General features: G+C 36.4%; 1 protein-coding gene across 2 annotated transcripts in view; it reads right to left on the bottom strand.

Moving 5' to 3' along the window:
- The window catches only part of MMS22L (MMS22 like, DNA repair protein), a 130,045-nt gene that overhangs the window by 21,920 nt on the left and 92,349 nt on the right, over nucleotides 1-15,776 (bottom strand). For both annotated transcript variants that reach the window (XM_082731892.1, XM_082731891.1), the window contains exons 16-20: nucleotides 14,474-14,624; nucleotides 13,686-13,837; nucleotides 12,719-12,861; nucleotides 5,723-5,882; nucleotides 898-1,067 (exon numbers count right to left, since the gene is read on the bottom strand). In XM_082731892.1, coding sequence (XP_082588018.1) covers nucleotides 898-1,067; nucleotides 5,723-5,882; nucleotides 12,719-12,861; nucleotides 13,686-13,837; nucleotides 14,474-14,624 — 776 coding nt within the window. The remainder of the gene's footprint in view (nucleotides 1-897; nucleotides 1,068-5,722; nucleotides 5,883-12,718; nucleotides 12,862-13,685; nucleotides 13,838-14,473; nucleotides 14,625-15,776) is intronic.

Genomic DNA, 15,776 nt, shown 5'->3' with positions numbered 1-15,776 from the left:
TCATCCCTACATCTCCAGGATGGCCCAGGTTAGTGAGCCACACTGCTATCTGCGTAAGCAGCCACTCTGGAATCTAGGAAGCATTCTATTTCTTTCTGGTGCTATGCACCATTCACGCAGCAAGTATTTTTAATCAGACTTCCTAAATGTTTCTAAAGTCTGCTATGTGAGTTCTGTACCTACTGGCTTTGTTCGAAACCTTCAGAAAATGAACTACTACTCATTGCCTTCCAAGTCTTCAACATAACTCCCATACCAGCTTCGATGTTGCCACCAGCATCACCTTGCTAACTTGTAAATATGATATGTCACTCCCACTCCCCTATTCAAAATCCATCCAAACCCATCAACCATGCATTCAAATCCCCATGTAAAAGAACAAGTCCAGACTCCCGAGTGTGGCACGTGGAGCCTTCCAGTACACGGCTCCTCCTACATGAGTGTCCAACCACAACAGAATTATCTGCTCTTCCCCAGCGTGTCATACTTTCTTAAAGCTCATGCCTTTTACCGGCTGTTCCCTCTGACAGGACTGGTCCTTCAACTCTGACCCCCTCTGCTCCTTTACAGCTCATCTCCTTTACGGTATCTTCTCTCACATCTCTCCTCGCTGTCTGGCTGGCAGACAGCTGAGGCCTCTAAGGCAAATAGCGAGCTCACTACTGTGTCTACGCTAGTCCGCCTCCTGTCTCAACTTTAATTGCTTCTTGGGAGACTTTGCCTCTTCCATCTTTGTTTTCAAACAAAAGGAATTTAGAACTTGCTCAACAGAAGTGCCACAGGTACACACATAAATGGGAGGACAATGGATGGTTTTCAAATCTGCAGTTAGGATATTATTTTAAGGCAGAATTTAATTTTTTCTTTGACACGTGCACACAGCCACACTTCCTCTACCTGGAGATACAAAGGAAGGCTCTTCTGAATTGCAGTCAGCATAGGTGCCGGCAGCTCCTTCTCCTGCTGTAGCACGGTGTGCGGCAGCAGTAAACAATCGATGATCCGGAATAGGAGTTTCTGTGCTTTAGAGGTGGCGAAGATCTGTGCCCATGATTTAACCAGAATTCCTGACAAAGAAGAGGAGTAACGGCAGGTATGGTTACCGTCTAACCAGAAAGTTTTGCCATTCCACCATAAAATTTACGTTTAAAGGACAAAGTTCAAGTAAGCAACAGAGAGAAACATGTATTAAGAGTCAAAAGACAGATGTCACATCATGTATTTCGCTAAAGAGACAAAGTTTTCTCAGCATTCTGGGCTAAGAAAAACATATATTTCCTAAGCAACTGGCATTTAATTCATAATACACTCAAGCACACTACGTAATTTGGCTATACAGTATGTGAACATACAGATCACATGTTGTATTAATCAGATCTCTATTCTTGCTGTGGCTGCTAAGGAAGCTCAGGGGCAAATTTATAACCCAACTTTAAGACCTCTAGAAGACCATGTATTATATACTTTCATGTGTGGGCTCACTCTCCCTGGGCTTCATCATGCTACTACTCCACATTTACTTTTTTGATACCTTGTCTTACAAAAAATTGTATAGGCTGTCTCAACCCAGTTTGCAACACAAAAAGATATAGCTAAATTTAATTGTTAAAGTAGGAAGAAAGGATTAGCTGTAACCTTGAAGCAATCACTTAACCTCCCTGAACTTCACTTTTTGTAACTTCCAATGGTTTAATATACACAGTGAATTTAAATTTTGATTTTGAAAGAATAGAAGCAGACATCTCCACTACATGAAATAGATTATGATTTCTTTAATGCTAGGAACCAGTTGCTACATTTGATGAGACTGGAGTTAAACAATTGAGCACCCTTTGTTTAGTAAAGTAATTAAGAGCAGATAACCAGTTCCCATTAGAGTGTATTTCTGCTACTGAGGTCTTCTTTACTAAAACAAATTTAAAAGAAGCGCTTGCCCAAATGGCACAGAGATACATACACCGCATAAACTTTTATATTTTATTCCACCTTAGAAAGCAGAGGAGATGAAAAAATTCAAAGCCATTTCCATAAAACAAAAAGTTTAAAATTCAAGCTCTGAAGGAAAACAAAAATATGCTTTAGAAGAGTATATTGATGTTAAAAGAAAAAAGCCCAACCAATAATCACTTCTAAGAACAACAAACAGCAACATTAATCTTCTGTTGTAAAAGGAAATACAATAATCAATCATAAAGAAACACAATGCTCAGTTAGCAGTATTTTAAATAACGCTGGCTTGCTCCTCATTTTTCCAGTAGGTGGAAAACTGGTGAATGACAGCAATATAAGAAGAACTCACATCCTAACTAACATTAATATACCCGCAAAGGGAACTGCCATCACCGCTGACACCTGAAATGATTCATATCACTCTTAGGTGTCACACAGGAATTGACTTATAAAGAGCGAGGGGCTTCCAACCAAAAATGCTATCATCTACCCTTGTATTTCATCTTTTATAATGGTTAAAACACTTTGCTGAAGATCTTAAGTTTTAGGAGTTCATAGAAAGCAGAGGCAACCCATTTGTTTCACTGACAAACTGGAACTCTAGTTTTTAAAAAAATATTTAAAAAAAATATTTATTTGGGGGGGCCGGGAGAGAGAGAGCGTGAGTACAGGGGTGGGGGGCAGAGGGACGGAGAAATCTCAAGCACACTCCACCCTGAGCATGGAGCTTGATGTGGGGCTTGATCCCAAGACCCGGAGATCTTAACCGGAGCTGAAATTAAGAGTCAGATGTCAACTGACTAAGCCACACGGGTGCTCCCAGAACCCTAGTTTTTTCAGTTTCAGTGACGAACATTACAATGTGGGGTATTAAAAAATGCAAAGACAGGGTACCTGGGTGGCTCAGTTGGTTGGGCATCTGCCTTTGGCTCAGGTCATGATCCCAGGGTCCTGGGATCAAGCCCCACATTGGGCTCTCTATTTAGCAAGGAGTCAGCTTCCTCTTATTCCTCTGCCCCTCTCCCTGCTTGTGCTCCCTCCCTCTCTCCCGTGCTCTCTTTCAAATAAATATATAAATTAATCTTTAAAAAGATGCAAAGAGAAAGAAATTTTTTAAGTGAAAAACTTTGAGCAAGGTTTAAATACGTAGTATAGAATTATAAAAAACTGTCTTTTTCCTGCCTACAAACATAACACTTATATAACTGATGATGCTGAAAATATAGAATAATTGTAGGGTACATACTTGTACAAATGGAAGAGAGCTGTACTATAAGAGTTCTTATGTGTTTAATTATTTTCTACTCTATGCATATATCATGCCTTAAAAAATACAATAAGAGAACTGGGATCATTACAGTAGGCACTTAAAAATGTATTTATATAGTTTGAGAGTAACTTTGCTCATTTAGGAACATTAAAAGATACATTATGTACTATTAGCTAGGTTTATAAAATCATTATATTCCAGAAGCATTTATTTAGTATATGTCATCTTCCACATTGGTGAGGCTCTTTAGCTGATGTATCCCCAGTTTCCAATGCAGCGTCGAATGTGTAACTCAGGAAATGTTTTTATTTGTTCAAAATACAATGTGACAACGGGAACAAAAGTTCAAAAGATATGGCCACTAACACAAGTGAGTTTAAAATTTAGTAAGGGTGTGCCAAGTACACAAATAATTATAAAAGCTGGCGAGCTATGAAAAATGTCATAAGAGATAGCCAGATGAAGCATAATCAGAGAGACCAAGGCTACCTGGGAATATGGAAAATGTGGAACATTTGGGTTGGGCACTGAGGGTCATGGGTAGAATTTCAATTACAAAGATAAAGAATGACAGAAGATAGAAGAATGACCAACAGAAAAACACAGGATGGAAAAGTAAAAGGTATAAAGAGTGAGAAAAATGACAAAAAATGATAAAAAGAGGAAAAAAGTGGAAGATACTACTCATGAATCAATCCTTTCTCAGAAATTAGTGAGTTACAATTAAGACCCCAGATGCCTTAATCTTCAGTGTGATTTTATCAATAGTTTACACCTTTCACTAGTACTCTTGTAACTAGACAACGTATCCCCATTTAGGCACTGGCCAGGTAAATAAAACAGTTCCTACGGTTAATTCTTTCTCTTAAGTGAATAGGATATCCCCAACTCACACACTTAAAGAAGGTCCGAAACCTCAAAACATTATACTTGCTTCTCTAGTTGTTCTGAGTCTTTTACATATGGAAGACAGTAAATTATCTGTTCTTAATTTTTAACAAATAAATGAGGAACATTATACCAATATATTCTATTCCCAGTCTCTGAGATTTAGACACAAGCAAAAAATACAGATCTACATTCTAGTAAGTCAAAACTCAACCACGTACAAAACAAAGAAGGTCCTCCATTCTTCAAAAGGAGAATTTTACCCTGAGTCCTCATATCACCAATCTGAATATGATTTTGCCGTTAGTTATGACTATCATATATTTTGTAAAATAAAGGTAAATTCTGAAATCATACACTTAGCTTGGCAAAAAATCTAACAGACTAATAAATTATAAGGATGAATGCCGAAATACTTATTTATCTACATCTTAATATGTTAAATTTATAATAAATTATCACTTATTTTTTTCCCCCAAATTAAGATGCTTGTATTGCTACTATAGCTTTCACTACATTCCACATCATCCATATTTAACATTTTTGCATTCTCCTTTATCTTTCACAACAAAGATAAAAGGTTTCAGACAGCCCAAATCAGGTTTATTCATGTGTTCACAAGATCAAAGGGAGTAGATACAAGGTTTAGGCCACAGAGAAATTAAAACAAAACAAAATAAACCCCCCAACAAACCAAAAACAAACAAACAAACAAAAAAAACCCTTAAATTTTGTATAAAAACATCTAAGGAAATATTTTTCATTTCCTTTTATCCAGTTCCTATTTTTGGTTAGTAACATGGCTTTAGTGAACAAAGGTATTCAAATTACTGACTTCCTCAAGGATGAACTGTGCTGTTATAGCACAAGCACAGAAAAAGATTTCTTTCTGAAAGGAGAAAAATAGTATTGTGAGAAGCAAGATTTGAAGCATAAATATCTCTAGTGCAGTAATAAATTCTTTCCTGACATCCTTCATACAGAGCAGACCAGAAAAATAGAGGAGGGTGATGGTTTCCTGATATTTTGAATTGTAACAAAGCACAGATAAACATAAAAAAAAAAAAAAAAAGTCCGTTTTAATTATCCAGATATTCACAATGTGAGTGATTCATGACAGACTATTGACAGCAAATTGGCATCAGCTTATTTTCTGTTTTGGTCATAATCAACTCTAATATTAACACAAGCCTAACAAGAAGAGGTCTGAAAGAGGTGGGGCAAGATAGTGATACACTAGTAAAAAGCCAATATGAATCACTGTAAGCTAAATCATTGTCTTCCAAATTATTCTTATGATTGGGGCGCCTGGGTGGCTCAGTCCTTAAGCATCTGCCTTCAGCTCAGGTCCTGATCCCAGGTTCCTGGGATTGAGCCCCGCATCTGGCTCCTGCTCGGCAGGAAGCCTGCCTCACTCACCCTCTCCCACTCCCTGCCTGTGTTCCCTCTCTCACTGTATTTCTCTCTGTCAAATACATAAATAAAATCTTAAAAAAAATTATTCTTATGATTGTATGGAGAACTGTGATGTAGCCTGTGTATTAATGTATTCCTATCTATCATGATACTATAGGTTCAACCTAAGGAAGTTTTAATAAAGTCAGGAATACATACCCATCATCCGATAAGTCAGTTGCAGCCCTGCGTTGGAAATTTTTTTTCCCAAATAAGGTTTTATATATTTTAATATTTCACCAAGGTATTCTAAGGACTTTGTGACCATGGCAGATTTATCAGAAAGTTTCTGCAGATTCCCATAAGTAATACCAACAGCCTATAAAAAAAAAAAAAAAGGAAAAACATGATTTAGATTTCCAAGTTTTACACAATACTGACTTTAAGAAATAAAGAAAATTTCTCTCTCTACACACACCCCTTACATTCTTAAGTGCCCATCCTTACTTTTCCAATAAACGTTCACAGCAATTAAAAAAATGCCAGTAGAAAGAATTAAGTCTTGCCTTTTATAATTAAAATAAAATGTTTAACGAATAAAAAAAATCAATGGAACTGATATAAAAGAGGTTTTATCAAATCACATCAAGACTCCCAAACATCCTGGTATATAAATGGCAATTACAATCCCCAAATTCCTATAAGGAAAATCTACCAGCAAGGTTATGAAATTCTTACAATGTAAGACCTCTATAGTGTTCAGTTCTGTGATATGGATTTTTACCCCCCTAAATTTTCCTTATAAGCCATTAGACGTTAGCTTTACTTTCTCAGAGGAAAAATGATGAGACAGAATGGGCACAGAAGGCAAAATGGTGAGAGGCAGTAGGGAGAAATGTGAGGTGAGGCAGAGAGAGAAGGTGAAATGGCAAGAGCAAGGGAAATAAAAGAAAGAATTAGTTGAGGAAACGTGAGAATGAGCAAGAGGTGAGCAGTCACAAAATGATCCAAGAGAAGACTGGCTAGAGATGGGTCATGAGGTTTGAGAAGAGTAGCAAAGTTTTCAAACCATTATTGGGGACTAACAGTGGATTTCAAAAACCTAAATTGGACCTAATACCATCAATATACACAGTTATGTGATTTTTGCTCCTGCAACTCTCAGCAGATAAGACAAAGAAGAGAAAGTAAGTTGTTGCATCCATCCAAGGTTGAAGGTTTGTAGGCAGAACGAAAAAACCAAGATGGAACACTATAAAGATGATGGTAAGAGTATAGCTTTAGTGAGGCCCCCAAGGGGGCTAATTAGGATGGATGGGGAAGATGTGAGACTTTCAGAGGGTGCTGCACTTGGAGAAAAGGAAGTAGAAGGTCACATGAGGTCACTTGGGAGAGCTGGAGGCACAGGTGGTGATGGTCAAAGAGCTCTCAGATAATCCAAATGATGCCACAGCATCCCTTAGGTTTAGTAATGGGAGTGGGTTGATGAAGCAGAGCAGGTGTGAAGAACACTAGAAGACTTGTGGAGAAGCTTTGAAATGAGGGATTAGGGTAAGTTATTCTAGGTGATATCAAAGTTTGCCATGTTGATTTAATAAAATGTAGAATGGAGGAAAAGATAAGGAATCTATGACCTGGAGTGACTGACTGTGAGGTCGATGATGAAAACAGCAAAAAAAAGATAGACTTGATGATTCTTTTTCTCGATTTAGCTTTCTGCCCTTGGTTCTCTACATTTCTTTTCCTAGACCAGAAGTTCTCAAACTTCTCAGTTCCCTTTTATCCACTTAAAAGTTGAGGATCTTTAAAAAAAAAAAAAAAAGTTGAGGCTCTTAAGGTGTATTATTATTTGGGTTATACCTATTGATATTTACCACAGAAAATAAAAAGAGAACATTTAAATTACTAGTTCATTTAAAAATAATAAGCATTATTTGTTAACAGAGTAAAAACTTTCTAGGGAAAACAGCTTTATTTTCCAAAACAAAAAAAATTAGTAATGATTTTACATTTTTGCAAATCTCTTTAATGTTTGGCTGAATAGAAGACAGCTAGATTCTTATATTTGTTTCTGCATAAACTCTTTTGCAATATGTTGCAGATGAAAAGAATTCAATCTCACACATATATGTAACTAGAAGAGAAAGAAGTATTTTAGTAGATTTTTTCAGATAATTCCTCTCTGATATCCCTTTCAGGGAATTTCTCTCTGATATTACACCAAAACTTGTCAAGTGGTATTTCTTAAAGGCTAATTGTATTATGGAATTCAAAACCATGTTAACAAATATTTTATACTCTGCTACATTAAAAGCCACTGATCTATTTTGCTTTTTCAGTAAAGGTTTAACACCCATGCATGCTTCTAAAAGCCCATTTGGTCATCTGGAAAATTCTGGCTCACTAAGTTATACATTTTCCCAATGTGGGTACATTTCATTATTCATTAAAAAAATTATATTTGTTAATATTATCAGCAATGTCATCAGAAAAATCTCTAAGTATCATGAAGCTTTCAAGCTCATAATAGCAAATACAAGTTTTCCAAGATTCTAATTTTCTTAAAAGCTCAAATTATGTCATTAGCAACAAATACTGTCAGTTGTTTTTTTTTGAAGTGATACTCATTTCATACATTTCTGAGAAAATGTCTGCCAAATACCTGTCTGAATAACAATACACTATTAGTTGTTCTCTCAAGATGAAAGCAGTCATCATCAAGATTCTTTTGCACAGCAAAGGAAACAGTCAACAAAACCAAAAGACAACTGACAGAATGGGAGAAGATATTCACAAATGACGTATAAGATAAGGGGTTAGTATTCCAAATCTGTAAAGAACTTACAAAACTGAATACCCAAAGAACAAATAATCCAATCAAGAAATGGGCAGAAGACATGAACAGACATTTCTGCAAAGAAGACATACAGATGGCCAACAGACACATGAAAAAGTGCTCAACATCACTTGGCATCAGGGAAATACAAATCAAAACCACTGGTCAGAATGGCTAAAATTAAGTCAGGAAATGACAAATGTTGGCAAGGATGCAAAGAAAGGGGAACCCTCCTATACTGTTGGTGGTAATGCAAGCTAGTGCAGTCACTCTGGAAAACAGTATGGAGGTTCCTCAAAAAGTTGAAAATATAGCTACCGTATGACCCAGCAATCACACTACTGGGTATTTACCCTAAAGATACAAATGTAGTGATCCGAAGGGGCATGTGCACCCAAATGTTTATAGCAGCAATGTCAACAACAGCCAAACTATGAAAAGAACCTAGATGTCCATCAATGGATAAATGGATAAAGAAGATGTGGTATATGTATGTACACACACACACACACACACACACACACAAATGGAATACTATGCAGCCATCAAAAAACCTGAAATCTTGCCATTTGCAATGATGTGTATGGAGCTAGAGGGTATTATGTGGAGCAAAATAAGTCAAAGTCAATCAAAGACAATTATATGATCTTTCTGATATGAGGAATTTGAGCGGCAGGGTGGGGGTTGTAGTGGGTAGGGAAGGAAAAAATGAAATAAGATGGGATCAGGAGGGAGACAAACCATAAGAGACAATTAATCTTACAAAACAAACTGAGGGTTGTTGGAGGGTCGGGGGGGTGGTAGGGATAGGGTGGCTGGGTGATGGACATTGGGAAGGATATGTGCTACAGTGAGTGCTGTGAAATGTTTAAGTCCAATGATTCACAGATGTGTACCCCTGGGGCTAATAATACTTTATATGTTAGTGGAAAAAAAAAAAAAGATAAAGTAGTCAGGTCAGCCTGTAACTCACATTACCACACAAGTGCTGTTTATTTGTAGACGGCCACCTCACTTTATATGCAGCAGACATGCTTTAAATACACTTCCCATTGTCATTCACAGGACATTAAGGGACATGTACTCAAGGGTCAAAATTCAGTAAAATTAATAATAATTTTACTGCTTCATTAAGGATAATTCTTTTTTTTTTTAAGATTTTATTTATTTATTTGACAGAGAGATCACAAGTAGGCAGAGAGGCAGGCAGAGAGAGAGGAGGAAGCAGGCTCCCCGCTGAACAAAGAGCCCGATGCGGGGCTCGATCCCAAGACCCTGAGATCATGACCTGAGCCGAAGGCAGCGGCTTAACCCACTGAGCCACCCAGACGCCCCTCATTAAGGATAATTCTTAAATGAAACTGGATTTTTTTTTTTTCCTGTGACTGCATGGCAGCAAAAATGATAATGACCACCAGTATAATTTTGGGCCATGGTATGGATTTGTAATAAAGTTTCTGCACTATTTGTGCAAATGTCAATGCCCTTTTGAGCTTGTAAAATTCCTGGAAAGGTATCAGTAACCCCCAGCGGTCTATGAAACACTTTTGAGAACCACTGATCAAGTATTTCTCTTGTGTTTTTAGCCTTTATTTCCTTAGGCTATAAGACATGTATTTCTCAGACTATCTCAGGATCATACTATCATTTCTGTGCAGGAAAGAGTTAACATAGTAGGCCCTAGGCTTGCTATCTTTAAAAAGTCTTACTTGTAAGTCTGGCCCTTGGCGGGAGAATGGGGCCTTAGGTTTTTTTCACCTTTTCCTGATAAGAAGGCTCACTGAGCCTAAACTGTTTGTGGAAACAATGTAGTTTATGCTAAATATCTGCCTTCATTCTGGGAGTATGGAGTTTTCTAAGTGCTCGGCAAAAGGGACCTACGTGACCAGTCCCCATTAAAAAATGTAGGCGCTGAGTCCCTAATGAGTTTTCCCAGCAGACAGCATTGCAGATGTATTGTCACAGTTCCTCTCTGGAAGAATTAAGCATGTTCAGTGTAGCTCCTGGGAGACGACCTTTGGAAGCCATACCTGGCGCTGCTAGACTTCACCCCTTTACCATTTCTCTTTGCTGAGGGTACTCTGGATTCTTCCACTGTAGTAAGTCATAGTTGTGAGTACAACTATATGCTGAGTTCTTAGTCTTTCCGGCAAATCATTCAGCACTTGGGAATGATCTTAGTGACCTCTCACACAATCTGAAACCAAACCAGTTTAAAATGGAACTCCTCACCTACTTCTCCCTCAACTTAAATCATGATGCTCCTATTTCTTCTTAAGATATCATCATTCTTCTGGTTAAACACGGTATTTATTCCATACCCCTTCAAAAATCCCATAATTCAGTTTTCACTTCTAAAACTAACTAGATTCTGGCCAACAATTCTCCCATACTTTTAATCTACTCTACTATTACTAATTTTCTTAAAAACTCATTTGATCTAATCAGACCTACTTAAAAATTTATAAAGCCTTCATACTGTTCACAGGAGAAAATCCAAACTTCTTAGACCAAGATGCTCTGAATTATTAATCTACTTAATGATCTAACAACTAATTGGTACTTAGCATAGACTGTCTTATTATTTTAACCTTTGTGTTTATCTTGTATTCTTCTTTTTTCTTTTTAAAGATTTTATTTATTTATTTGACAGAGATCACAAGTAGGCAGAAAGAGAGAGAGGAGGAAGCAGGCTCCCTGCAGAGCAGAGACCCCGATGTGGGGCTCGATCCCAGGACCCCCGGACCATGACCTGAGCCGAAGGCAGAGGCTTTACCCCACTGAGTCACCCAGGCGCCCCTATCTTGTATTCTCAGACAAGTAAAAAGTTCTCGAAGATCAAGGACTATTTCTGGTTTTTCAAATCCCTAATAAATCCTGGCATAACACTATCTAGCATTTAGCTAACAACTATTATTTACTGAGTGATGAAAGAACAATTAATTCAGACTGGCTTAAATTAGTAGTCTCTGAAAACTAGTAGTGAAATAAATGACTTCTACCTCCCTTTCTGGTCCAGTATGGTTCCTAGCATAAGTGTCTTAAGTACAGGTTAAGATTAAATCAACTACTACACAAAAAGCTCAAAAGAAATGTCTGTTTTAGGGATGCCTGGGTGGCTCAGTTGGTTAAGCGGTTGCCTTCGACTCAGGTCATGATCTCAGCGATCTGGGATTGAGTCCCACATCGGGCTCCTTGCTTGGCGGGAAGCCTGCTTCTCCCTCTGCCTCTGCTGCCACTCTGCCTGTGCGTGCGCGCTCTCTCTCTAAAAAATCTTTGAAAAAACAAAAAAAAGAAATGTCTGTTTTATAGTTATATAAATTATTACTAAATATTTTTAGGATTTATATGATATCACTAATCATCATACAATTATACTTTTAACTTAACGGAAACCAATGGAAGAATTCACAGTTATGGAAAGAACTTATAGGTTGTATTTATTTTCATTGATGTTAATATAAAACACTTTGAGGGAAAACAAACCAACTTTTAGTGTGAATGGCTTACAAAGACACTAAACACATTAGCAACTTCAACAAGGCTGTAAAGCAAAAAATACCACATAACAGAAATTCCTGCAAAATTAATAATTAAAAGTCAAATGTTGAAAGGGACTATTCATTATGGAGACAAAACTAAACAAATGAATTGGATTTTAAAGACCCGACCATAACAATGTGAAGCAGTTGGTGCTTATGCTAACTATAATAAAATTTTACTGTAAAACTTACTGTTTACTATAGGGTGGTAAACATTAAGTCGAACTATTATGGGACCACGTACAAGGCAATCTAGTTCCCAAGTATCCGAAGAATATTACCATCCCAGTTTTAGCAATTTTTAGCAATAAGATATCCCTACAATTGACAGAAGCCTTAGTGAATGGTATTATGTAGCATTCTTTTTCTTTTTTTAAATTTTTTTTTTAAAGGTCTTATTTATTTTCTTAGAGAGAGAAAGCAAGCATGAGCATGGTGGGTGGGCAGAGGGAGAAGGACAGAAAGAATCTCAAGCAGACTCCATGCAGACTGCAAAGCTTGAAGTGGGCTCTATCTCATGACCCTGAGATCATGACCTGAGCAGAACTCACAAGCTGGCCACTTAATAGACTGATCCACCCAGGTGCCCCTATTATGTAGCATTCTTCAGTCCCTATTTTTCATTAAATGTAATTCTTCTGCTGTCCTCTAGAATGAATTGTACTCAACTACAGAGTCACAGTTTTATTCCTCCAGAATTTGATAATAGTAGGCAAACAATAATATGACTCAATTTAAAATAATTCATTTTATACAAAAACTTCATAAACACTTCAAGTTTTTATGAAAAAATAATTACAGCTGATTTGGACAATTATACTAATAAATGAAAACTACCTCAAAAAATAGAACAAGTGCTTTTGTAGGGTCTTCTAGACTGGATAAATATTCAATTTGAGCTGCTGAGAAAATATTCTTTACTTCTGAGAGTTTAAATAGCAACCTTGTCAGTTCAGCCAACTGTTCCAAGTACTTTTTTTCTGTTAATATAAAAACAACATAACATTTATGTTTACCATATATATTTATATTACACACATATATAGATGAGAGTAGGGAATGCAGTATTCACTTATAACATCTTTTTTTAAAAAACATTCAAACTTCCACATAATTAAAAACTTTCAATTAAGTCTCTAAGGAAACATTTTATTTAAAATCAAACAAACATATACTTATGAATGTCCTAAACCCCCAAAGTTATTCATGTAAAGCTAAATGATGCACTAAGATATCGAAGTAAATTTGGAGCATTTTTTTCAGTCATGCCTCTGTGTGATTTATAAACGGCCATAAAGAATACTTTATGAAAAAGCATGTCCTATAGACAACCAAAACTGTATGGATATTTTAATAAATAAAGTACAAGTATCACTCTGTGACTAATAACAGTAAAGCAGAAGAGAGGTAAAATATCTAAGATAAAACGGGGGAGAATTATTCATAATTGGATACTTTTCTTTTTAAGGTGTTAACAGTATGATATCTGGTTATTTACTTTATAGTTCTACTTTTTTTGTGTGATCAATTTCTTCAAGGTAAAAAATAACTTGTCACTGGAGAGCAAGTTTTTGTTCCTGGCTTCCAAGGAAACAAGTTCTTTTATCTTTATGGGAGAGAAATTTGTCATATATGGTAACAGAAAAAGAAACAGGTGACAAAAGGAAATAAGTTACTATTTATACATATTAGAAACATATTTTATATAATATTACAAACATATATCTTTTTCTATTAATTTATTAAAAAAAAAAATCTTAAACATACTTAGATACCTAGAAAGCAAAATGCCTCAGATACTTACCAAAAGCCTGTCCAGGATTTGTATCAATGAACAAATCATCAGGAACATAGGGGTTGTTTATGTACATTTGCAAAATGCAACGAATCCATGATTTTATAGTTAAGGCTTGGAAAGATACACAGCCTATATGAGAAAGTGCTTCACATAACATGCTGTAAAAATAAAATCATGGGATATTAAAAACCAAAACTAAAACCTGATAATATGTTCCTTGAGCACAGAGATTAAGGAAGGAAAACTTTCTAACATACCCCACTTCTTAGCTTCCCTTATTTTACACACACATTAATGCAGATAGGCACTGTTGAAAATAAACACTACAAATACACCTTACAAGAAGTTTTACAGAAATATTCTTGTTTTCATCTGTAATCTTCTATTTTTATTTTCCTCTTTCCACTGATGGCACATGTGTAGGATTATGCCAAGAGAAAGAGGGAAGAGAGAATAAGGTTAAAATGGGAAAATCGAGGAAGGGGCTAATAACTAGTGAGGTGAAGTGATAATGAAGCGGAAAGTAGAAAAAAAAGTGGCTCTTAATAAAAAGAGCAGAAGTCATGACCATTTACATAAGAAAAAAGTTAAGGCCAACGTATATTTGTATGTGGGTCTTCTAACCAATCCCATTCCCATTCCTTTCTTTCCTGCTGATATATCCAAAAGTAAAAAACCACCCAAGTGAGAATATCTAATAAGATCAGTTTTATTTTTGAAGAGTCTTACTTTCCTAGTGTACTGATCAGTCCTGAGTTTCTATTAACACGCGTATCTGAAATCAAATCACTTACCTATTTTGTAGGCAATGACTTAAATATCTTGCTACAACTTGGGGCCAGATGATATCATCCCAACCAAAAAGTTGCATCACTGATATAACTGGCTGAGGCTGAAGATCTGATGGAGCTGTGCTGGGCATGTCCATTGCAAGCAAAGTAAAATCTAGATTTAAAATGGAAGAAATTTATGGTGAAGAATTTTTAAAAACTATTGCCCTTCCCCAAATTATATCAACAGTGATAAAAATAATTCAGCACACAATAATAAAATGTCACATTTAGAGATGCAGAACTAACAAAAAGCAAAATTGGAACTAAATTCATGTTGCAAAAAGAAATTTCTGTAGCGATCATCTAGAACTCCAGGAACGGGTCTAGAATAATTCATTTTAGCATTACATGATCAAATCTATACTGGCTTCTTCAATTTCCAAATTCTATACTTGCTATTTCTGTTCATGTGCCTCTCTCATTCAAAAAAACCATTAAAAAATATATATATGTATCTAACAACCACTTTTCTTCATTCAAGCTAATGTACTTGCCACTTGCCTCAGAGAAGACTGCAGTCTTACTTTAGCCATTAGATAGTCATCTATTAAACAACAATCTCCTATAATCAGTGGCCCTCCACTTCCTTCAGAACCCATTTAGCCTAGGAACCAGAATTCTTTAGTTAACCATGTTAAACAAATATACTTTATTTTGTGATTTCCTGGGAATTCCTCAACTTAATTTGTAAATATATTTATTTATGTTTGTCAATAAATTGCTTATGAAGCATTGGCTCCTATGTAGCTCTCTCAGATGGTGGCTGTGTATTCTCCCACCCCTCTCCTACATTTGAGCTATAGATAGGAGAGTTTGTTCCTTGATCCCATGGCTGCTTCTAGAACATTCTTCTTGTCTTCCTCCTCAAAATCGCCAGCTTTGATTCTCATGTCATCAGGTATCAGCAACTAACTCTCCTTGTTTTGATGCTTCCTAGTTTACCTCCTCTCATTTCTTTAAGACTATAGCTCACTAACAACATCCTCTCTAGGAGCACTCCTGTCAAAATCCCTGATGGCTTTTCTTCTAATATCCTGGCCTCTCAGTTCCTTGAACTCCCCTTCTCAGTAAATCTATCTCCCATTCTATTTGAGCCATTCGCTCCCATGCTGATACTGAGAGACTTTGCCATGACCACTAAGTACATTCTATCCATTAATCTCCACTTCCAGGACCCCATTTTCTGGCTCTAGCTCCTCAACTCCCAATAACTATCTGATTCCACCAGGACCTATACAATTTATTGGTCTTAAAACTTTTTCCC

Source organism: Mustela nivalis (genome assembly GCF_964662115.1).
Source record: "Mustela nivalis genome assembly, chromosome: 5".
Lineage (NCBI taxonomy): Eukaryota > Metazoa > Chordata > Mammalia > Carnivora > Mustelidae > Mustela > Mustela nivalis.
The sequence above is the reverse complement of the archived record's forward strand: the minus strand, read 5'-3'. Positions and strand labels throughout refer to the sequence as shown.